Source organism: Paramormyrops kingsleyae, chromosome 4 (assembly GCF_048594095.1).
Source record: "Paramormyrops kingsleyae isolate MSU_618 chromosome 4, PKINGS_0.4, whole genome shotgun sequence".
Taxonomy (NCBI): Eukaryota; Metazoa; Chordata; class Actinopteri; order Osteoglossiformes; family Mormyridae; genus Paramormyrops; species Paramormyrops kingsleyae.
Genome location: NC_132800.1, coordinates 1,171,679 through 1,197,406, shown reverse-complemented (window position 1 = coordinate 1,197,406; position 25,728 = coordinate 1,171,679). Strand labels below are relative to the sequence as shown.

At 47.1% G+C, this 25,728-nt stretch overlaps 1 protein-coding gene across 9 annotated transcripts in view; it reads right to left on the bottom strand.

The window, feature by feature from the left end:
- The window catches only part of LOC111841645 (polymeric immunoglobulin receptor-like), a 40,222-nt gene extending 23,164 nt beyond the window's left edge, over positions 1-17,058 (bottom strand). For 5 of the 9 annotated variants that reach the window (XR_011989774.1, XR_011989775.1, XM_072710437.1 and 2 more), the window contains exons 1-3: positions 16,973-17,050; positions 16,225-16,286; positions 7,209-7,379 (exon numbers count right to left, since the gene is read on the bottom strand). Coding sequence is in view for 7 of the 9 variants with exons in the window: in XM_072710437.1 (XP_072566538.1) it covers positions 7,209-7,254 (46 nt within the window). In the remaining 2 variants the exon portion in view is untranslated. Of the gene's footprint in view, positions 1-7,208; positions 7,380-16,224; positions 16,287-16,972 lie in introns of all 9 variants that reach the window. The other 4 variants (XM_072710439.1, XM_072710433.1, XM_072710438.1 and 1 more) reach the window with 4 other exon arrangements.
- Between the last annotated feature and the right edge of the window lie 8,670 nt (positions 17,059-25,728).

Genomic DNA, 25,728 nt, shown 5'->3' with positions numbered 1-25,728 from the left:
TATCACAGGGCACAAGGCAGGGGAACAGCCAGGACAGGATGCCAGTCTGTCACAGGGCACAAGGCAGGGGAACACGCAGAACAGGATGCCAGTCTGTCACAGGGCACAAGGCAGGGGAACACGCAGAACAGGATGCCAGTCTGTCACAGGGCACAAGGCAGGGGAACACGCAGAACAGGATGCCAGTCTGTCACAGGGCACGAGGCAGGGGAACACGCAGAACAGTATGCCAGTCTGTCACAGGGCACAAGGCAGGGGAACAGCCAGGGCAGGATGCCAGTATGTCACAGGGCACAAGGCAGGGGAACAGCCAGGACAGGATGCCAGTCTGTCACAGGGCACAAGGTTGGGGAACAGCCAGGACAGGATGCCAGTCTGTCACAGGGCACAAGGCAGGGGAACAGCCAGGACAGGATGCCAGTCTGTCACAGGGCACAAGGCAGGGGAACAGCCAGGACAGGATGCCAGTCTGTCACAGGGCACAAGGCAGGGGAACAGCCAGGACAGGATGCCAGTCTGTCACAGGGCACAAGGCAGGGGAACAGCCAGGACAGGATGCCAGTCTGTCATAGGGCACAAGGCAGGGGAACAGCCAGGACAGGATGCCAGTCTGTCACAGGGCACAAGGCAGGGGAACAGCCAGGACAGGATGCCAGTCTGTCATAGGGCACAAGGCAGGGGAACAGCCAGGACAGGATGCCAGTCTGTCACAGGGCACAAGGCAGGGGAACACGCAGAACAGGATGCCAGTCTGTCACAGGGCACAAGGCAGGGGAACAGCCAGGACAGGATGCCAGTTTGTCACAGGGCACAAGGCAGGGGAACAGCCAGGACAGGATGCCAGTCTGTCACAGGGCACAAGGCAGGGGAACAGCCAGGACAGGATGCCAGTCTGTCACAGGGCACAAGGCAGGGGAACACGCAGAACAGGATGCCAGTCTGTCACAGGGCACAAGGCAGGGGAACAGCCAGGACAGGATGCCAGTCTGTCACAGGGCACAAGGCAGGGGAACAGCCAGGACAGGATGCCAGTCTGTCACAGGGCACAAGGCAGGGGAACAGCCAGGACAGTATGCCAGTCTGTCACAGGGCACAAGGCAGGGGAACAGCCAGGACAGGATGCCAGTCTGTCACAGGGCACAAAGCAGGGGAACAGCCAGGACAGGATGCCAGTCTGTCATAGGGCACAAGGCAGGGGAACAGCCAGGACAGGATGCCAGTCTGTCACAGGGCACAAGGTAGGGGAACAGCCAGGACAGGATGCCAGTCTGTCACAGGGCACAAGGCAGGGGAACAGCCAGGACAGGATGCCAGTCTGTCACAGGGCACAAAGCAGGGGAACAGCCAGGACAGGATGCCAGTCTGTCACAGGGCACAAGGCAGGGGAACAGCCAGGACAGGATGCCAGTCTGTCACAGGACACAAGGCAGGGGAACACCCAGGACAGGATGCCAGTCTGTCACAGGGCACAAGGCAGGGGAACAGCCAGGACAGGATGCCAGTCTGTCACAGGGCACAAGGCAGGGGAACACGCAGAACAGGATGCCAGTCTGTCACAGGGCACGAGGCAGGGGAACACGCAGAACAGGATGCCAGTCTGTCACAGGGCACAAGGCAGGGGAACAGCCAGGACAGGATGCCAGTCTGTCACAGGGCACAAGGCAAGGGAACAGCCAGGACAGGATACCAGTCTGTCACAGGGCACAAGGCAGGGGAACAGCCAGGACAGGATGCCAGTCTGTCACAGGGCACAAGGCAGGGGAACACGCAGAACAGGATGCCAGTCTGTCACAGGGCACAAGGCAGGGGAACAGCCAGGACAGGATGCCAGTCTATCACAGGGCACAAGGTAGGGGAACAGCCAGGACAGGATGCCAGTCTGTCACAGGGCACAAGGCAGGGGAACACGCAGAACAGGATGCCAGTCTGTCACAGGGCACAAGGCAGGGGAACAGCCAGGACAGGATGCCAGTCTATCACAGTGCACAAGGCAGGGGAACAGCCAGGACAGGATGCCAGTCTGTCACAGGGCACAAGGCAGGGGAACACGCAGAACAGGATGCCAGTCTGTCACAGGGCACAAGGCAGGGGAACAGCCAGGACAGGATGCCAGTCTATCACAGGGCACAAGGCAGGGGAACAGCCAGGACAGGATGCCAGTCTGTCATAGGGCACAAGGCAGGGGAACAGCCAGGACAGGATGCCAGTCTGTCACAGGGCACAAGGCAGGGGAACACGCAGAACAGGATGCCAGTCTGTCACAGGGCACAAGGCAGGGGAACAGCCAGGACAGGATGCCAGTCTGTCACAGGGCACAAGGCAGGGGAACAGCCAGGACAGGATGCCAGTCTGTCACAGGGCACAAGGCAGGGGAACAGCCAGGACAGGATGCCAGTCTGTCATAGGGCACAAGGCAGGGGATCAGCCAGGACAGGATGCCAGTCTGTCATAGGGCACAAGGCAGGGGAACAGCCAGGACAGGATGCCAGTCTGTCACAGGGCACAAGGCAGGGGAACAGCCAGGACAGGATGCCAGTCTGTCACAGGGCACAAGGCAGGGGAACAGCCAGGACAGGATGCCAGTCTGTCACAGGGCACAAGGCAGGGGAACAGCCAGGACAGGATGCCAGTCTGTCACAGGGCACAAGGCAGGTGAACAGCCAGGACAGGATGCCAGTCTGTCACAGGGCACAAGGCAGGGGAACAGCCAGGACAGGATGCCAGTCTGTCACAGGGCACAAGGCAGGGGAACACGCAGAACAGGATGCCAGTCTGTCACAGGGCACAAGGCAGGGGAACAGCCAGGACAGGATGCCAGTTTGTCACAGGGCACAAGGCAGGGGAACAGCCAGGACAGGATGCCAGTCTGTCACAGGGCACAAGGTAAGGGAACAGCCACGACAGGATGCCAGTCTGTCACAGGGCACAAGGCAGGGGAACAGCCAGGACAGAATGCCAGTCTGTCACAGGGCACAATGCAGGGGAACAGCCAGGACAGGATGCCAGTCTGTCACAGGGCACAAGGCAGGGGAACAGCCAGGACAGGATGCCAGTCTGTCGCAGGGCACAAGGCAGGGGAACAGCCAGGACAGGATGCCAGTCTGTCGCAGGGCACAAGGCAGGGGAACAGCCAGGACAGGATGCCAGTCTGTCACAGGGCACAAGGCAGGGGAACACGCAGAACAGGATGCCAGTCTGTCACAGGGCACAAGGCAGGGGAACAGCCAGGACAGGATGCCAGTTTGTCACAGGGCACAAGGCAGGGGAACAGCCAGGACAGGATGCCAGTCTGTCACAGGGCACAAGGTAAGGGAACAGCCACGACAGGATGCCAGTCTGTCACAGGGCACAAGGCAGGGGAACACGCAGAACAGGATGCCAGTCTGTCACAGGGCACAAGGCAGGGGAACAGCCAGGACAGGATGCCAGTCTGTCACAGGGCACAAGGCAGGGGAACAGCCAGGACAGGATGCCAGTCTGTCACAGGGCACAAGGCAGGGGAACAGCCAGGACAGGATGCCAGTCTGTCACAGGGCACAAGGTAAGGGAACAGCCACGACAGGATGCCAGTCTGTCACAGGGCACAAGGCAGGGGAACACGCAGAACAGGATGCCAGTCTGTCACAGGGCACAAGGCAGGGGAACAGCCAGGACAGGATGCCAGTCTGTCACAGGGCACAAGGCAGGGGAACAGCCAGGACAGGATGCCAGTCTGTCACAGGGCACAAGGCAGGGGAACAGCCAGGACAGGATGCCAGTCTGTCACAGGGCACAAGGCAGGGGAACAGCCAGGACAGGATGCCGGTCTGTCACAGGGCACAAGGCAGGGGAACAGCCAGGACATGATGCCGGTCTGTCACAGGGCACAAGGCAGGGGAACCGCCAGGACAGGATGCCGGTCTGTCACAGGGCACAAGGCAGGGGAACACGCAGAACAGGATGCCGGTCTGTCACAGGGCACAAGGCAGGGGAACAGCCAGGACAGGATGCCAGTCTGTCACAGGGCAAACAGTAACACACAGTCACTATGGACACTTTTAGAGGCACCAATTCACCTGAACCACGTGTCTTTGGACTGTGAGAGGAAACCGGAGAACTGAGAGGAAACCAGCATAGATACAGGGAGACCATGCAAACTGCCCACAGAGAGCTGGAGGCTGGATATCGAAACCACAAGCCTCAGGGCCGGATCTAGGCTCAGGCAAACTAGGCAGCTGCTTAGGGCCCAATCGGTAGAAGGGAGCTCAGATCGGCAAAATCTATCGTGGGATGTCTCTCCTCCCCGATTGGTGAAATCTAACCCCTCCCATACCCCCCCTGCCAATGTCAGTTAAGCAAAATCAGTGTTCAAGTCCAGGTGACCTGAGGGAGCTTGTAGTTCACAGGAAGAAAGTGGAAATGACACAATAAGGAGGTTGACTGCTGTTGGTGGTCTACTGGTTAGGATGCTTCCCTCTGAACCAAGTGATTGTGGGTTTGAGTCCCACCTCTGACTCACTGGGTCCCTGAGCAAGACCTTTAACCTCAATTTGTTCCAGAGGGATTGTCCCTGAGTTTAGAAAAATGGAAGTCACTCTGGATAAGAGCATCTGCTAAATGGTGCATATGTAATGATAGCAGGGGTGGAGCCTGGTCTTGGGTTGACTTGTCTGTCACAGACAGGTGTGAGGTGAATGGCACAATATTGCACTGTTAAATATGGCTAAGGTACTATTTATAATATTGAGATGCTGAGCCATGCTCTCAATAATTGGACAGCAGAGATAGTTTGGGGTTCAATCATCAGACGGCATTTATTACACCTGTACTACTGCAATGCACACAGTTGCATTGCCCACCATGCCCATCACCCCGTTTACTACTCATTCACACAGTGGGCATGTGGACACACACACACACACTACCTAAAACAATAAACATTAACCACTATACATAACATTACACACACAGCACATTTACAACGACACAAGCGATTACTGCGAACTGTTTACAAACTGGCATCAGTCCAACATGCTGCAGGTACCACTGTGCTACAAAATCATTTTTATGAACTTATTTTGCCTTAGGTTTCATATTGTTTTGAGGGAGGTTTATTTTGAAATCACGTGCCTTGCTTTAGTAAGTTCTTACCGAAAGATAAAAGAAAAAGGAACTGAGCGAACGTAAAGAGAAGGAGACAGGAAATAATCTGAAATTGAATGATTTGCACCCTCCGAAGCGGCTCAAGCTTGGTGTTCATGAAAAGATACGGTTAATATGTGTGTTAATGTTTTGTTTGAGGTGATTCTTACTGAATTGAGAACTTTTACTCTTTCGATAAGTTGGTAATATGCTGTTATATATGGCACTGTCTAGCAAGGTAATGCATTTTTCTTGTGCTCTGCCCAGCTCCTAAGTTGGTTGATTGGATTATTGGTTGATTAACGCAAGGATTTCAATAAACAATAAAACCATCAGTCAAGTCTTGAGCATCTTTCGGGGGCGACGCTATATTGGAGTTTCTGTAGCTGGTCACGGCCAAAGCGACTCCCATAGTGAAGTTAGAAAAAGAGCTTCCAGTGCTGCTGAAACGACCCCAGTCAGATCAATCACCGGCCTCACAGAAAAGCAAAGGGTACAAGAGACTGGGGCAGTTTATCTGTACTGACAGTCATTGTACTGCTTGTACACTAAAGGAGCACGTATGATGTACACTGCAGAGGGTCAATCCACATAAAGCTGCTGGACCGGAGGACGGGGGCTCAGGAACTGTGCTGAGCAGCTCACTGAGGTACTTATGAACATCTTTGGTGTCTCCTTGACGTTGGAAATGGTCCCTGCATGCCTTAAATCAGCCATTATTGTGCCAGTGCCAAAGAAAACAAACATCAGCCACATGAATGACTATCATCCAATCGCTCTGACACTGATAATAAGGAAGCGCTTTGAAAGACTGGTTCTCTCTTACATTAAAGCCAACATCCCCGCCTCCCTGGGCTCATATCAGTTTGCTTACAGAGCTAATAGATCTACAGACGATGCCATCTCTCTAGCTCTCCACACAGCCCTGACTCACCTGGAGGGACAGGGCACATACGTGAGGATGCTATCTGTAGGCTATAGCTCTGCTTTCAATACTGTTGTCCCCTCCCAACTCATCCATAAACTGCACCAGCTGGGCCTCAGCAAACCACTATGTAACTGGATCCTCAGCTTCCTGTCAGAGCGCCATCTGGTGGTACAGCTGGGCCCCCATTTCTCCTCCACCATAACCCTGAACACAGACACAGCACAAGGTTGTGTACTGAGCCTCCTCCTCTACTCCCTTGTCACTCACGATTATGTACCTGCATTCACCACTAATACCATCATAAAATATGCAGATGACACAACAGTAATTGGACAGAGTGGAGGTGCAAAGTCTGGTGAGATGGTGCTAAGTGAACAACCTGTCCTTCAGCAATTATGAGACCATGGAACTCAACTTCAGAAGATCAGATGATGAGGATCATGCTCTAGTCTTCATCAATGGGGATAGGGTGCGGTGTGTATCAGGCTTTATCCTCCTGGGGATATACAGTACAGTATATCTCCAGGGATCTTTCATGGACAGCTAACACCACGGCTCTACTGAAGGGGACACAGCGACGGCTGATCTTCCTAAGAATGCTGACAAAAGCTGGCCTCCCTCAACAGGGGCTGCTGACCTCCTACCGCTGCACCACAGAGAGTATTTTAACCTGCTGTATCTGCGTGTGGGATCTCAGCTGCACTACAGCTGATCAGAAAGCTCTACAGCGGGTTGTGTCGAGAGCGCAGAGGATCGTCGGGGTGCAGCTTCCAGCCCTGGAGGACGTTTGCAGAGCCACTGGCTCAGGAGCCACCAGCATCTGCATGGATCCCACTCAGCCACACCACAGTCTACCTGAACTTCTAATACGTGTATGAAGTAAATATGTTTTAATGCTAAAATATTTTTGTTGAAAACAGTTAAAACAAACATACAATATTATAATACAGGTGACATAAAAACCAAATAGTATCTACAGTTTCAAAGAGTACTGTATGATACTTGATGCAGCCTCTACAAATGTTTTCAGAATTTAGCCATAGCAATTTCTTCTGATGTAGCAGCAGATCTCCATCATGATCTCCAAACTGTATCTGACAGTGTGTGAGGAGCAGGAGAGAGATCTCTACTCAGTACCGCTGTAATGAGAGACACTCACCTGTGAGCCCAGCAATGAGAAGAAACAGGAGCATCAGAGGATCCATACGTGTGTGTGTCACTGAGCCCAGATCTGTGGAGACTGACCCTCACTTCCCCATCCTCTGTACTTTCACTGTCTCTGTCGTTTCTATTCTCACACACAGCAGGCAGAGTGAAAGTGGAGTGGACACTTTAAACAGAAAGTGACAAAACCACAAGGCTGAATGTTTAGTACTTAAGTAAGTCTGTACAGCATAAAATGAACAATCAAAGCACAGACTCCTGCATTAATGAATTAAGATATTCAGTTTGAATAAACAAGATGCATGAATTTGACCTAGCATGTTTATTGTGTCATTGATTATAAAAAATGAATATGACATGGATCTCTCTGTTGCCTCAGAAATTTCTCTGAGTTTTATCATAGCGATTTTTCATTAGTGTAATTATGTATTTCCTAATGCAGGACGTCAGTCCATTGCAGGGCACTGGAAGCTGGAGAAATGCCATGTGAATAGAGGAAGCCTGCAAACTGCACACAGACACAGTCATGGTCACATTCAAAGCCAACAGTCTGGAGTGCTGAGGGGGCAGGTACATGCGTTCAGAGGGACATTAACATGGTCAGGGGCCCCTGGGCTTCAGCCTGGGTAAGCCTGTGCATTACAGCCCCTGTACGCGTTATACCACATTAACATGGTCAGAGGCCCCTGGGCTTCAGCCTGGGTAAGCCTGTGCATTACAGCCCCTGTACGCGTTATACCACATTAACATGGTCAGAGGCCCCTGGGCTTCAGCCTGGGTAAGCCTGTGCATTACAGACCCTGTATGAGTTATGCCACTTGCCTCTCCCTCCTACTTATGCTGCTGTAGCCATATCTGCCGAAGCTTACATATTTCACTCACTTAACTGTTTACGTTGCCTCTTGTCTCCCATACTTTGGCTAATGCAGTTTTTTATCCCTCTCACCCCTCCTGGGCTGTGCTGCATGGAGACCCAAAATAAGCATTATATCCTGCCTGTCCTGCTGCCTGTGATGTCTCTCCTGCCCGCCCTGCTGCCTGTGACGTCTCTCCTGCCCGCCCTGCTGCCTGTGACGTCTCTCCTGCATGCCCTGCTGCCTGTGACGTCTCTCCTGCCCGCCCTGCTGCCTGTGACGTCTCTCCTGCCCGCCCTGCTGCCTGTGATGTCTCACCTACCTGCCCCGATTCTGTACCACTGTTCATCCTGCCGTCAGAAGCTGCCCTCTGCATTTAGACTCAAGTAACATTAACATTTAGACTATAAATTAGGATTTTGTTCTTTTTGTTCATTTGACTTCCTCTGCTGCCCCCTGGAGGATGGGCTCCCCCTTTGAATCTGGTTCCTCCCAAGGTCTCTTCCTATTAGGGACATTTTCTTTGCCACTGTCGCCTCTGCTTTGCTCACTGGGGGCTTTGGGCAGGGATAATGAAAAGTGTTTGGAGACAATGTAATGTTGTAAAATGTGCTATAGAAATAAAAATGAATTGAATTGAAATAATGATAAAGTAAAGACACAATGAGACTTTGGGAAAAAGCAGCAAGACCAGCAGGAGACGTGGGCTTCTGACAGTCAGGCCTCGGAATCCATCACTGATTATGGTGGAGGATCAGCTCCTCTTACACTGCATGTGCAGCCAAAGTGGAAAGTTACAAAAAAATGATAAAGTCATCAGCTTGCTTAGTCTCATGTTTCATTCACGTGATTCATGGGTTTTTTTTTTTACAAGTACTGTACATAATTATAGTGTGAAATGAAGAACTGAGCGGACGAGACTGCAGAAAACAATGAGGACCAGTACATACTGTCAAAGGCTGTAATTCTTTGTGCACTGATGCATTTTCTGTGTTGTCATTGTCTATTAAAAGGAAAGAATTTTGATTTTGCCTTTGTCCTGCTTTTTACAAGAATTTTTTTTTTTACAGTATTGGAATTTTATCATTTTAGCAACATAATTTCAGAGTAACATAAGTGAATAAGTGAATCTTTGAAGCTCACAGTTTAAAATTAAACGCAGGTTAAGCATATACTGTAAGTAAAATTCATTTCTGATCAGTTTAACTTCCTTGCTTAACTCTCACACATGTGCATGAATCAGCTAAATCATTCACGTGACACAGAAGTTATTCTTGGAGAAACACGAATTGTGAAAAGCAGAAATGTCATTACACAGGATGTGAGGGTGAGACTCTGCAGAAACACTGTGTGCTGCATACAGAGGGTCTGACCTCAGGCCTTTGTTTCAGTCTTTATGATGTTTTATACAGTTTGTTAAGCACCACTGCAGTAGGTCCTTTTAATCTCTGTGGATCAGTAGGACACAAGAGGCCTATTAGGAAGGTGTCTCTGTATATCAGGGATGGGGGCGTCCCAGGGGGGGCAGAGTCAGGTGATGAGCACATTGACTCACTTCACTTGGGCCTTATCAGGACAGGATACCAGTCTGTCACAGGGCACAAGGCAGGGGAACAGCCAGGACAGGATGCCAGTCTGTCACAGGGCACAAGGCAGGGGAACAGCCAGGACAGGATGCCAGTCTGTCACAGGGCACAAGGCAGGGGAACAGCCAGGACAGGATGCCAGTCTGTCACAGGGCACAAAGCAGGGGAACAGCCAGGACAGGATGCCAGTCTGTCACAGGGCAAAAAGCAGGGGAACAGCCAGGACAGGATGCCAGTCTGTCACAGGGCACAAGGCAGGGGAACACCCAGGACAGGATACCAGTCTGTCACAGGGCACAAAGCAGGGGAACAGCCAGGACAGGATGCCAGTCTGTCACAGGGCACAAGGCAGGGGAACAGCCAGGACAGGATACTAGTCTGTCACAGGGCACAAAGGAGGGGAACAGCCAGGACAGAATGCCAGTCTGTCACAGGGCACAAGGCAGGGGAACACCCAGGACAGAGGGAACAGCCAGGACAGGATACTAGTCTGTCACAGGGCACAAAGGAGGGGAACAGCCAGGACAGAATGCCAGTCTGTCACAGGGCACAAGGCAGGGGAACACCCAGGACAGAATGCCAGTCTGTCACAGGGCATAAGGCAGGGGAACACCCAGGACAGAATGCCAGTCTGTCACAGGGCAAACACTCACACACAGTCACTATGGGCACTTTTAGAGGCACCAATTCACCTGAACCATGTGTCTTTGGACTGTGAGAGGAAACCGGAGAACTGAGAGGAAACCAGCATAGATACAGGGAGACCAGGCAAACTGCCCACAGAGGGCTGGAGGCTGGATATCGAAACCACAAGCCTCAGGGCCGGATCTAGGCTTAGGCAAACTAGGCAGCTGCTTAGGGCCCAATCGGTAGAAGGGAGCTCAGATCGGCCAAATCTATCAAGGGACGTCCCTCCTCCCCGATTGGTGAAATCTAACCCCTCCCATACCCCCCCTGCCAATGTCAGTTAAGCAAAATCAGCGTTCAAGTCCAGGTGACCTGGGGGAGCTTGTAGTTCACAGGAAGAAAGTGAAAATGACACAATAAGGAGGTTGACTGCTGTTGGTGGTCTAGTGGTTAGGATGCTTCCCTCTAGACCAAGTGGTTATGGGTTTGAGTCCCACCTCTGACTCTACCATCACTGGGTCCCTGAGCAAGACCCTTAACCTCAATTTGTTCCAGAGGGATTGTCCCTGAGTTTAGAAAAATGGAAGTCACTCTGGATAAGAGCATCTCCTAAATGGTGTAAATGTAATGATAGCAGGGGTGGAGCCTGGTCTTGGGTTGACTTGTCTGTCACAGACAGGTGTGATGTGAATGGCACAATATTGCACTGTAAAATATGGCTAAGGTATTATTTATAATATTGAGAGCATGCTGAGCCATGCTCTCAATAATTGGACAGTAGAGATAGTTTGGGGTTCAATCATCAGACGGCATTTATTACACCTGTACTACTACAATGCACACAGTTGCATTGCCCACCATGCCCATCACCCCGTTTACTACTCATACACACAGTGGGCATGTGGACACACACACACACACACACACTACCTAAAACAATATACATTAACCACTATACATAACATTACACACACAGCACATTTACATCGACACAAGCGATTACTGCGAACTGTTTACAAACTGGCATCAGTCCAACATGCTGCCGGTACCACTGTGCTACAAAATCATTTTTATGAACTTGTTTTGCCTTAGGTTTCATATTGATTTGAGGGAGGTTTATTTTGAAATTACGTGCCTTGCTTTAGTAAGTTCTTACCGAAAGATAAAAGAAAAAGGAACTGAGCGAACGTAAAGAGAAGGAGACAGGAAATAATCTGAAATTGAAAGATTTGCACCTTCTGAAGTGGCACAAGCTTGGTGTTCATGAAAAGATACAGTTAATATGTGTGTTAATGTTATGTTTGAGGTGATTCTTACTGAATTGAGAACTTTTACTCTTTCGCTAAGTTGGTAATATGCTAAGTTACATGGCACTGTCTAGCAAGGTAATGCATTTTTCTTGTGCTCTGCCCAGCTCTTAAGTTGGTTGATTGGATTATTGGTTGATTAACGCAAGGATTTCAATAAACAATAAAACCATCAGTCAAGTCTTGAGCATCTTTCGGGGGTGACGCTACATTGGAGTTTCTGTAGCTGGTCACGGCCAAAGCGACTCCCATAGTGAAGTTAGAAAAAGAGCTTCCAGTGCTGCTGAAACGACCCCAGTCAGATCAATCACCGGCCTCACAGAAAAGCAAAGGGTACAAGAGACTGGGGCAGTTTATCTGTACTGACAGTCATTGTACTGCTTGTACACTAAAGGAGCACGTATGATGTACACTGCAGAGGGTCAATCCACATAAAGCTGCTGGACTGGAGGACGGGGGCTCAGGAACTGTGCTGAGCAGCTCACTGAGGTACTTACTGTATGAACATCTTTGGTGTCTCCTTGATGTTGTAAATGCTCCCTGCATGCCTTAAATCAGCCATTATTGTGCCAGTGCCAAAGAAAACAAACATCAGCCACATGAATGACTATCATCCAATCGCTCTGACACTGATAATAAGGAAGCGCTTTGAAAGACTGCTTCTCTCTTACATTAAAGCCAACATCCCCGCCTCCCTGGGCTCATATCAGTTTGCTTACAGAGCTAATAGATCTACAGACGATGCCATCTCTCTAGCTCTCCACACAGCCCTGACTCACCTGGAGGGACAGGGCACATACGTGAGGATGCTATCTGTAGGCTATAGCTCTGCTTTCAATACTGTTGTCCCCTCCCAACTCATCCATAAACTGCACCAGCTGGGCCTCAGCAAACTAATATGTAACTGGATCCTCAGCTTCCTGTCAGAGCGCCATCTGGTGGTACAGCTGGGCCCCCATTTCTCCTCCACCATAACCCTGAACACAGACACAGCACAAGGTTGTGTACTGAACCCCCTCCTCTACTCCCTCGTCACTCATGATTGTGTACCTGCATTCACCACTAATACTATTATAAAATATGCAGATGACACAACAGTAATGGGGCTGATTTCCATCCATCCATCTCCATAACTGCTGAATCCCAACTGTGGTCGTGGGGGGGACCGGAGCCTATCCCGGGAACAAGGGGTGCAGGCGGGAGCCAATCCTGGGTGGGCGCCAACACACCACAGGGCACACACACTCACACACAACCAATTACGAGGCCAACTTAGAGTCGCCAATTAACCTAACATGCACACTTTAGGACTGTAGGAGGAAACCAGAGCCCCCGGCAAAAACCCACATGAACACGGGGAGAGCATGAGAGCTCCACACAGAAAGGTCCTACGCCTGACCCAGGTATCAAACCCAGGAACCAAACCCAGGAACCAAACCCAGGACCTTCTAGCTGTGAGGCAGCAGCGGTAACCATGTGTGAGCATGCTGTAGTACCGCGACACCTCAACGAAAACCACGGCATTATTGAACATGGCGGTGCACAACTGATCGCAAACATTTCACTCATTGGTTCTTTGTACGCCAACTGATCTCTGGACAGCTTTACAGGTAATAAAAATACATTTCAGTTGTATCCGTAGGAACATTAGCACCCTGGAGCACAGTGAGGACCTGAACAGTTTTATAGATGAGTGTTTTTGAGCGAATTGCTATGGGGAAATCGGACAAAATGCTGACTTCCCCCACCAGTAAAAACAACTCGTCCGCCAAGGGAAGCTGCCCCGAGGACTCCCCAGAAGCGGCTTCTCCTGATACCAACGACGTGACGGACATTTTGGAGTCGATAGATAAAGGACTATCCAGCTTAGATTAGTCTGTCCCTAATGGAAATTCTCCATAAAGAGTTTCAGGCTTTGCACGAGTCAGTGGAGTTCAGCCAGCAGCAGGTGGAAACACTCGCTGCAGGAAATGCGAAAAAATCCCTCACAGATGGAATGACACACCTTTCGGAGGAAAAAAAATAAATAAAAGAATCTATCATTGACCTCCAGGACCAGAGCATGAGAGATAATTTAGTATTTTCAGGCATCCCGGGGAAAGCAGACGAGGAAACAGAAATAATGGTGATCGTTACCCCTTATTACTTAATTAAAGTGATTGTTAATGAAGTAATACAGATGGTATGAGGTGCGAACCGCCAGGCTGGTATGGCATGTTTGGTATCAAACTGATGGAAAATCACTCCTGATTACAAATCTGGTCAGTGGTTACCATGAAAATGTATGTATTAAAAGTTACACCAGCTTAATGATAATCATCAGTAAAGGGGAATCAGTCTGGTCATAAATCCCAAAAGGACTGATACAGACATCCCCTCCGAAAGCCCACCAGCTAGATGGTCAGCCATTGGTCCAGGAGTCAAATTCCTGGTCATCCCTATTCATGAACTTTAGACCATAAAACCTGGCACCTTAGAACAAAGACTCGGGAGAAAGGAGAGCCCAAAGAAGAGAGAGGCGGAGAACATCCGCCCAGGAGAAGAACAGAGAGGAACAGCCCAGAGAGAGGCCCGCGAGAAGCCCTCAAGAAATCGCCAGACCATCGCGAAGCCCAGTAAAGAAGGCTGTCCTGAAGCCTGCCGGTGAAAGCCTGCCACCAAACTGAGAACTGCAACCCCCAAGACAAAGCCTTCACCTTAAAGCTTCACAAGGAGAAAGAATCAAAGGGGCTCCACTCCAGCAACTGCTCCAAACGCTGCGCCTTCCTGAGTGCCATCATCCCATCAGCTCATCAGCCTCTGCAACCAACTTCTAAGACCCCCCCCCCCCCCCTCTGCAACCAAGTAACCCAACTTCTATTCATTCTAAAAAAACTAAAGTGTTCTGTTAATATGCTTTCTGACTTTAGGGTTGTGTTTCCACAAACTGTGCTTGCTTTGCAGAACAGTATTTCCCATTTAAGGTTACTCATTTAAATCCGGTCATTGCATTTTCATAATTACATTGTTTGTTTTATTCCGTTATTTCGTGTTTGTTGTTTGTGTTAGGTGTAATGTCTGTCTTATGTTAGTTGTAGTGTTAGTTAGGAATAAATGCATGTCTTTTACACAACTTCAGCCTCCGTTCATTGCGTGCTCACAATAGTCCCTGCCTCTGTGCGATCTGGCTACACGCTCAGAAACCTCAAACTCGCCTGAAATATCGCGCGACTCTCTCTCATCGGCCGTGAGAGGAGCTTCACCACCGATTGTTTACGTTACTTGGTGATGCAGCTCGCAGGACCAGCCTTCTAACCCAGGTTACTAAGCGATACTGGTAATTAGTGAATCCCATTTAAGTCTCACATTAACAGACTCACGGGGATACCTCAATTTAGTTTGGAGGAACCAACCTTTCGGCAAAATAATTAGTTAATAATTGTCATTAAATACTAATTAATATCTTTATACATTGGTGGAGATATTAAAATTTACCTGAGCTATAATTATTCCTACACAACAGTATAATAGATACAGAAGGTAGATGAAGTATTATAACTCTATCTATTCAAAATATGGATTTCTGCATTGCTAGTGTATGGTGACCCCTCCTTTTTTCACGCCTTCTTCACTTCACTTTCTGGTCACTCGGGCTCCACACTCATTATAGGAGGAGAATTCAACTTGGTATTGAACCCAGAAACTGACAGGCTCAGCACGGCAGTGAACTGGCTGTCTGCAGATATTCTTGACCAGTAAATGAATGATTTTGGTCTTTGCGATGCCTGGTGTTCACATCACCCCACTTCCAGGGATTACACCTTCTTCTCACCAGTACACCACTCACATTCACGCTCAGATTACTTTCTAATTAGCAGCTCCGTGATGAGAAACATCACAGAAACTCAGATACACTCTGTCCTTATCAGTGATCACAGTGTCTATCTCTTTGGTTAAGGACAGAGTCACACCACCAAGCAGGAACTGGAGATTCAATACATCTTTACTTAAAGAACAAGATTTTATCAATTACACTGAACAAAAATATAAACGCAACACTCTTGTTTTTGCTCCCATTTTTCATGAGCTGAAGTCAAACATCGGAAAATTTTTCTACATACACAAAAGACCCATTTCTCTCAAATATTGTTCACAAATCTGTCTAAATCTGTGTTAGTGAGCACTTCTCCTTTGCCAAGACAATCCATCCCACCTCACAGGTGTGGCATGTCAAGGTGCTGATTAGACAGCATCAATATTGCACAGGTGTGCCTTAGACTGCCCACAATAAAAGGCCACTCTGAAATGTGCACAGTTTTGCTTTATGGGGGGGGGCAGAAAACCAGTCAGTATCTTGTGTGGCCACCATTTGCCTCACGCAGGGCAACACATCTCCGTCGCATAGAGTTGATCAGGTTGTTGATTGTGGCCTGTGGAATGTTGCTGGAATGTTGTGAAAAGTGCTCACTAACACAGATTTAGACAGATTTGTGAACAATATTTGAGAGAAATGGGTCGTTTGTGTATGTAGAAAAATTTTCCGATGTTTGACTTCAGCTCATGAAAAATGGGAGCAAAAACAAGAGTGTTGCGTTTATATTTTTGTTCAGTGTAATTAAAAAATGAGTGGGCAACGTATCTGGATAACAATGACCTACCAGGAGTCTCACCATGTGTTATCTGGGAAGCAGGAAAGGCAGTAATGAGAGGGAAAATATTACTGTTCACATATAAAAGTAAAGAAAAAGCACATGTAGCAGAATAAGAACAGAAAATTAAATCATTAGAAACAGCTTACACTACCTCACCGCAACAGCATATAATTAACAACTTCAGAAAACTAAAATAGGAATTTAATGAATTAAATGATAAGAAGACACAATTTCCGGTTGTGTTTGGAGAACTTTGAACAAGGCAACAAATCTGGAAAATTCCTGGCTAACCAGTTAAAACTAAATAAAGAAAAAACAATTTGTTCTGTTAAAGACTCGATGGGGAATATAACTCATGATCCCCAACAAATTAATAAATCTTTTAAAGAATTTTATGAAGCTTTATTCTCATCACAGAATAATCCATCTGATGCTGACATCAACAAATTTCTTAGCAATATAAATCTGCCAAAACTAAATGATGAACAGATGAGGGTTCTAGACTCTCCTCTATCAATATCTGAATTCAATGAAGTACCTTCCAAATAATAAAGCTCCAGGTCCAGATGGTTTCCCAGCAGAATTCTACAAAGTATTTTGGCCAACGCTAGCACCCGTTTTTATCAGAATGGTTACTCAAATTCAGAATGATCACACGCTATCTCCAAACATGAACTCTGCCAACATTAGCCTGCTTGTAAAACCTGGTAAAGACCCAACACTACTCAGTACCACTGTAATGAGAGACACTCACCTGTGAGCCCAGCAATGAGAAGAAACAGGAGCATCAGAGGATCCATACGTGTGTGTGTCACTGAGCCCAGATCTGTGGAGACTGACCCTCACTTCCTCATCCTCTGTACCTTCACTATCTCTGTTGTTTCTATTCTCAGACACAGCAGGCAGAGTGAAAGGGGAGTTCACACTTTAAACAGGAAGTGACAAAACCACAAGGCTGAATGTTTAGCACTAAATACTTCAGCAAGTCATTCTATTATTATTCCTATATACAGCATGAAAGCTCAGACTCCTACATTAGTGAATAAAAAATTTTCTCAAAGATTTGTCTCAGTTTAATCATTTATCATTAGTATAATTATTTATGTCCTAATGCAGGAAGCACACAGTGTAAAGTGAGGTAAACCTTCAACAGCACGTCAGTCCATTGCAGGGCACTGGAAGCTGGAGAAATGCCATGTGAACAGAGGAAGCCTGCAAACTGCACACAGACACAGTCATGGTCACATTCAAAGCCAACAGTCAGGAGTGCTGAGGGGGCAGGTACATGCGTTCAGAGGGACATTAACATGGCCAGAGGCCCCTGGGCTTCAGCCTGGGTAAGCCCGTGCATTACAGTACCTATGCGTGTTATACCACATTAACATGGTCAGGGGCCCCTGGCCTTCAGCCTGGGTAAGCCTGTGCATTACAGCCCCTGTACAGTATGTGTTACACCACATTAACATGGTCAGAGGTCGCTGGGTTTCAGCCTGGGTAAGCCCATACATTATAGCCCATGTACGCGTTATACCACATTAACATGGTCAGGGGCCCCTGGGCTTCAGCCTGGGTAAGCCTGTACATTACAGCTCCTGTATGCGTTATACCACATTAACATGGTCAGAGGCCCCTGGGCATCAGCCTGGGTAAGCCTGTGCATTACAGCCCCTGTATGCATTACATCACTATACATGTTACTGCTTACTGTGGAGGATTAGCTCCTTTTACACTGCATGTGCAGCCAAAGTGGAAAATTACAAAAACAATAAAGTCTTCAGCTTGCTTCATTTCATTCACGTGACTCATGGCTTTTTAAATGCAAGCACATAATTAAAGTGTGAAATGAAGATCTGAGAGGGAGAGACACTGCAGAAAACAGTGAAGGCCAGTACATACTGTCAGAGGCTGTAATCTTTTTGTGCACTGATGCATTTTCAGAAATGCATGTTTTCATTGTCTATTAAATTGAAAACATTTTGATTTTGCCTTTGTCCTGATTTTTACAAGAAAAAAATATTTTTACAATACTTGAAATTTTATCATTTTAGCAACATAATTTCAGATTAATATAAATGATAGTTGGTCTTTACAAAGGATCTTTGAAGCTCACAGTTTAAAAGTACATGCATGTATAGCAAATAAGTCAAATTCATTCCTGATCTGTTTAATTTCCTCGTTTTTCTCTCACACATGTGCATGAAGCAACTAAATCATTCACGTGACACAGAAGCTATTCTTGGAGAAACACGAATTGTGAAAAGCAGAAATGTCATTACACAGGATGTGAGGGTGAGACTCTGCAGAAACACTGTGTGCTGCATACAGAGGGTCTGACCTCAGGCCTTTGTTTCAGTCTTTGTTATGTTTTATACAGTTTGTTAAGCATCACTGCAGTAGGTCCTTTTAATCTCTGTGGATCAGTAGGAAGCAAGAGGCATATTAGGAAGGTGTCTCTGTAAGTCAGGGGTGGGGGCGTCCCAGGGGGGGCAGAGTCAGGTGATGAGCACATTGACTCACTTCACCTGGGCCTTATCAGCAGTCCTGTCAGACTGAGTGCTGTTTGTGTTTCTCTCAGCCCCCGACAGACACACAGACACAGATGCCCGAATCCACAGCCTGTTATTTCATTACAGACAGTGATGCCAAGATGGCGGCACACAGTAGTGCAGCGGCTTCTCAGGGTCCCGGTTACAGTGTAAAGTTTAGTGTAAATAACTCTTCCTCTAACTTGACTAAATTTGTGGCCTACATGACTAGTGCAACTTGGCTAAAAAGGTACAATCCAGCTGAACTTCTATTCATTAAAAGCCCCTCCCCCATCTCGCTACCACTGGAGCTCAGTGCGGAGCGGACTGGCGTAGCAGATTACAGCGGCTCAGAGGCGAGAGGAAGCGGTGTGTACAGAAGCAGAACAGGGGAACGGGGGCCAGTCTGTTAGCCAAGCTAAAAGCTAACGCCAACAGACCAGCAGTTTTGATCATTTTGGTCAACATTCATTCACTAGACAGTAAAATGCACATTGTTCGACTGAGGCTGAGTGTTCATCGGGAAAATGCCAGCTGCATTATTTGCTGAGGGAGTTTACAGTGGTCTTCATCGTTACTGTTTACATTCCCCCGAGTGCTAATGCTAACGTCGCGCTTAGGGCGCTTCACGATAATATCAGTGCATTTGAATACATGCATCATTCTACATGATCGCGAGTGACTTCAACCAATGCAACCTAACAGACATTTTACCACCAGTTCCACCAGTACATAACCTCTGCCACTCGAGGAACCAAACCACTTGATCACATGAATACATACAGACGGGGGACATACAAAGCCATCTCCTGCCCCCACCTCGGCCTTTCTGACCATATCTCAGTCATGCTAGTCCCTGCTTACTGCCCTCTGCTGAAAACCAGTAAACCAGCAAGAAAGACCATCAAAGTATGGCCCAGTGACACTGCCTCCACGCTCCAGGACTGTTTGAATGTACAGACTGGCAGCAGCAAACACTGGGGATGTGGACTTGGAGGGGTATGCATCACCGGTCATGGGGTCCATCAGCAGCCGTGTGTGATGATGTCACCACCAGTAGAACAACCACCATCCACCCCAACCAGAAACCCTGGCTGAATATGGAGCTCCACGCTCTAATAAACGCATGTGACTCTGTGTTCAGGTCTAGTGATGCAGCCAGACTCAGAGCAGCAAGGAGGAACCTCACTGCAGGCATAATGACGGCTAAAGCTAACTATGCTCTCAAGATCCAGGGTCACTTTTCCACCAATGAACTTCGGAGCACGTGGAGGGGCATCACAGACTACACCAGATTACCCGTATCCCTGCCCCAGGGACCCATTTCTGCCTGATGCCGTTAACAGCTTTTATGGCTGTTTTGAGGAGTCCAGCACCTCTCCTGGCTCCAGGCTCTCCCCACCTCCAGAGGTGCTAATGGGCATCTTTAACATCCCACTCTCCCAGGATACAGTCCCTAGATGTCTGAAGTCCATCAGCATCATCCCCATCCCAAACAGCTTGACAGTGTCATGTGTGAATGACTACCGCTCAGTAGCACTTACCCCAATAATCATGACGTGCTCCGAATGGGTGGTCATGGCGCATGTGGAAGTTCATTGACTCCACTGTAGATCCCCAGCAGTATGTAAACAGACAGAATCGCTCTACTGCAGATGCCATGTCATCTGTGCTTCACCAGGCTCTCACTCACTTGGAGAACAAGGACTCATATGTTAGGCTCCTCTCTTTGAATTTCAGTTCAGCCTTTAACACCATCATCCCACAAACCCTGATAGACACGCTGTCACTCCTTGGACTAAACCCATCCCTATGTAACTGAGTACTGAACATTTTAACAAACAGGCCCCAGTGCAATAGAATTCATTATATCTCACCTTCTCCCATCACCCACATACTGGTTCCCCCCAGGGATGCGTCCTGAGCCTCCTACTGTACACACTGCTGACCATTGACTACTCAGCCAATTATCTGAGCAATAATACAGTGAAGTTTGCAGACAACATGGCAGTGGTGGGACTCATCTCTCACAACGCTGAGTACAGGCAGGAAGTGTAAAAACTGGAGGTCTGCTGCAAAGTAAACAACCTCTCCCTTGTAGGAATTATTAGCTCAGGTAAATTTTTATATCTCCACCAATATGTTTGAATTAATTAAAGTTTAATTAATTATTATTTAATGCTGATTATTAATCAATTGTTATGCCGAATCGTCGGCTCCTCCAAACTCAATTGTGGTATCCCTGTGAGTCTGTTAATGTGAGCTTAACTTAAACGGGATTCACTAATTACCAGTATCACTTAGTAACCTGGGTTAGAAGGCTCGTCCACCGAGCTGCGTCACCAGGTAATGTAAACAATTGGTAGCGAAGCCCCCCTCACAGCCAATGAGAGAGAGTCTCGCGATGTTTCAGGCGTGTTTGAGGTTCAGAGCGTGTAGCGAGATCGCACAAAGGCAGGAACTTAGTGTGAGTACTCAATGACGGAGGCTAAAGTTGTGTAAAAGACATGCATTTATTCCTAACTAACACTACAACTAACATAAGACAGACATTACACCTAACACAACAACAAACACGAAATAACGGAATAAAACAAACAATGTAATTATGAAAATGCAATGACCGGATTTAAATGAGTAACCTTAAATGGGAAATACTGTTCTGCAAAGCAAGCACAGTTTGTGGAAACACGACCCTAAAGTCTTATAGCAGGTTAACAGAACAGCTTAAGTTGTTAGAATGAAAGGAAGTTGGTTTACTTGGTTGAAGAGTGGGGGGGGGGGGTCTTGGCAGTTGATGGCAGAGCTGCTGAGCTGATGGCACTCAGGAAGGCGCGGCGTTTGGAGCAGTGGAGTGGAGCCCCTTTGGATTCTCTCTCCTGGTGAAGCTTTGTCTTGGGTGCTGTTCTCTGTTCAGCTGGGCCTTCACCGGAGGGTTTTCTGGTGGGCTTCTCTTCTCCCGGGCTGATGTTCTCCTTCGGGCTGATGGTTATTCTCTGCGCACCTTTGTTCTGAGGTGCTAGATTTTTATGGTCTAAAGTTCATGAATAGGGATGACCAGGAATTCGACTCCTGGCCTAATGGATGGCCATCCATTTGGCGGGCTTTCGGAAGGGGGTCTGTATCAGTCCTTTTGGGATTTATGACCCGACTGATTCTCCCTTTACTAATGATTTTCATTAAGCTGTTATAACTTTTGATACATCCACTTTTATGGTAATCACTGACCAGATTTGGAATCAGGGGTGATTTTCCATCAGTTTGACACCAAATATGCCATACCAGCTTCACAGGTACATACCTCATACCATCTGCATTAATTGATTAAACAATTAATTATTTTATCTATGTGACTCATTCACATCAGTATAGGATACAGGTGTTTTGGGTTGCACCTCAACAGATGTTACACTTTGTGCAGACATTACATCAAATATTCATATTACAAACAGCACATCTTATACATAGATAGGCGTGGCCATTAGTTTGTGGTAATATCAATATAAGTTGCACATCTGGACACAACATATCTTGGTTGGTGTGGCTTATTCTAATTAATCTTCTCCAAAATGGATAATGTACACCTTATTTCGGTTCTTTTTAATATAGCATGGTATAACAAAGAAACTTTGTAACGGTCCACCAAGATCAGATAAGGGCCGCAAAGGAATGTTGGAAGAGAAGGGGGGGGTTTAACAAAGAAGACTCTCTAAAAGTTAGGACACATTGGTTACACTCACTTTCCAGATTCTTCTGGTATACCATGAGAACATATATACAATGGTAGCTATACCTATCTATTTATTTAAATTTATATGTGTTCAAGTGCAAAGGGGTAAAACAGGTGATACTCCGTGAACATGGTTATAAGGGTGGCACACAAAACACTAAGATTGTCTAAGGACACATACAAACATAACCTATCTGTATATTGAGACTAGTAGTCGTGAGTAAATCAATATACAGGGTATACAAAAGCCAAACTTAACTGAAATTTCCTTTAGGGTGTTCGTCTGTTGGGTGAGTGAGATGTAAGGCAGAGTGTATGTGGAGGGGGGTTGTGTGCCAAGTCAAGGGCAATAAAAGTTGGAGTGCTGGCCTCCATGGTTATCTGTGCGTGTGTGTTTGTGTGTGTAACCCCCCTTTGGTGCCTCTCGTGCCAGGCTCGGCCTTGTCTCAGGCCACCTGGAATTTAGGCCCTGTGATACGTGCATGTGTGATCCTACACCCTCAATGTGAAGAAAACAAAGGAGATGATTGTGGGCTTTAGGAAAACTGGCACCACTCTGCCTCCCTTCACATCGGAGGCACAGCTGCTGAGGTGGTCTCCTCCTTTAAATATCTAGGGGTAAATATCTCTGAGAACCTCACCTGGGGCATCAGTGCAGCCAGCCTTGTGAAGAAGGAACACCGCTGCCTCTATTTCTTGTGATGAATGAAGTGTGCTGCCCTTGACACCTCAGTCCTCACATCCGTCTACAGGTGTGTGGTGGAGAGCATCCTCACTTCCTGTATCACTGTGTGGTACGGAAACTGCTCTGCTGCAGACAGACATGCACTGCAGTGGGTGGTAAAGTCTGCACAGAGAATCACTGGTAGCAGCCTTCCCACCATCAGTGACATTCACAAGAGCAGGAAAAAGGATTCCTGTATCATGAGGGACCCTACGCACCCTGCTTATGGACTGTTTGCCCTCCTTCCTGTATCCTGAGGGACCCTACGCACCCTGCTTATGGACTGTTTGCCCTCCTTCCTGTATCCTGAGTGACCCTACGCACCCTGCTCATGGACTGTCTGCCCTCCTTCCTGTATCCTGAGGGACCCTACACACCCTGCTCATGGACTGTCTGCCCTCCTTCCTGTATCCTGAGGGACCCTACACACCCTGCTCATGGACTGTCTGCCCTCCTTCCTGTATCCTAAGGGACCCTACACACCCTGCTCTACGGTGTTCATTTTAGGACATCCTCAGGTCTTATGAAAAAATCCGTCAGACTTCAGACAAAACGGCATCAGACATCGAACTCAGGCAAAACGGACTCGGGTGTCAGGAAAAAAACCGTCAGACTTCAGACAAAACGGCATCAGAACTAACGGACTCAGACAAAACGGACTCGGACAAAACGGCATCAGAAAAAACTTTTTAAAATTTTTTTCGACCTCAAAGCCTGATGAAGCGTCATCAAGCTACGACAGCGGATGATGAAGAGAGTTAACTTTTTATTATATTTCAAAATTGTAATATTTGGATGTTGTTATTTTGTGGACCGAATCCGTGCTAGCTAGCTTAAGTAGTGGCAATGATGTTAAGTTTAATTGACGATTCGTATATTTGTCAGGTTATGGACAAAGTAAAGGCCTATGAGGATCTTAAAAAAGACCTCGAAAACGGTAACGACTGTTTATTCTGCCTAATGTTGGCACATTCTTGCTATCGACGTAAACTGACTCATAAGGCTAACAGGATGTTCTGGGCTAATTTAAATTTGATAATTAAGCATTCCTATCTAATTGACTGTACAGATTACCACTTGAGTAAGAATGGCAGTCTTCATGTTTACAGTTGCAAATGCTTTTTTCAGAAAAGTCGAGCCGTCAAGCTATAATAAACAGGTTTCACTAACGTTAATTTGTGTGTGTGTGTCTCTGTGTGTGTGTTTAGAATATCAAAGGTAAATCAGATGTAAGACCTCGTGACTACTGCTTAGTACTACATTATTTTCACTCCTTACCTCTTAAAATTTTATTTGAAGGTGAGCTTACTCAAAAAGGCTTTGATACCAACGTGAAAAAGCTATTGACAGCAGACAAAACAGGTAGGCTTTTCTAGTGATGGTTGTTGCACAGCATGTAAAATATTTTGACTCCTAATTTAATGATCTGGTTAGTATTTAGTGTCAGACAAGCAAATGTATTACCTTGAGACAACACATTTTCACAAGTTTACTGTAGAGACGTCTGTGGCAGTAGTAGGATTCTACAAAGCACTGTCCCATTTATATTGCAGATGACTCCAGCTCAAGGAGTGCCAATGCATTTATCAGTAAGGAAAGCCCAAATTATTCCCATTTGTGAGTTCTACTATTGTTACTGTGAGAAGTAGTCAGTTTGCATAGGTTTCAGGTACGATATATATATGCATTACAGGTGCAGCACAGGCTTTTGGAAAAGCCAAAAAGCTACTGCAGCTTCAAATAAAGAAAAAGCTTTGTGGATTTCAGTGACAGGTCGCTGGGGGCATCTCCGCTTCAACCCCAAACGTTCTAAAATTCTTCTCAAGTGTCTTTCACTGTTATGCCACAAACCAACCACAACATAGACTTTTTTTTTTATCAAAAGACACTACATCCTGTCCAGTCTCAGAGATGTGTCTAGGGTGACCACCTAATCCACGTCAGGAGGGACACTATGAGCTATGACAGGGTTTGCAAACTACCATTTCAATCATTTCAATTAAAAGGACCTGAATTTCACTTGAGCAAGGAGTTCTTGCTGTGTGCTGATTGGTCAGTCTCCTTCAGTCATGCATGTGTCAGTAATGTTAATGTGAAACAGCTGGATGAGTCTTTGAATGAAGGAAACAAACCAGTAAAAGCACAAAAATTATTATTTAGAACTAGAAGAACTAATTAGCCAAGGAGCCTTTCAGTTTTAAAGTATTTGTAAAACCTGGAGTAGCTCATAGTGTCCCTCCTGACATGGATTAGGTGGTCACGCTAGATGTGTCATATCAATGCTGATACAGCAACACACTTTTCTAAATGTAGGCTTACCTAACTTGATGTCCTTGTGAGCCCAGTACACAGCTAATTTCCCTTTGTTTAAATCCCTGGTTGAATAACAACATTATCATTGCATCTACAAAATTAAATGTGACAACCACCTTTCTATTACCACCTCTACCAGCCAAACATGTTATGGGATTTAAATCTAATTACACCCCAAATTCAAAATTAAAAATAATTACCACATAAGTAAGACAAAT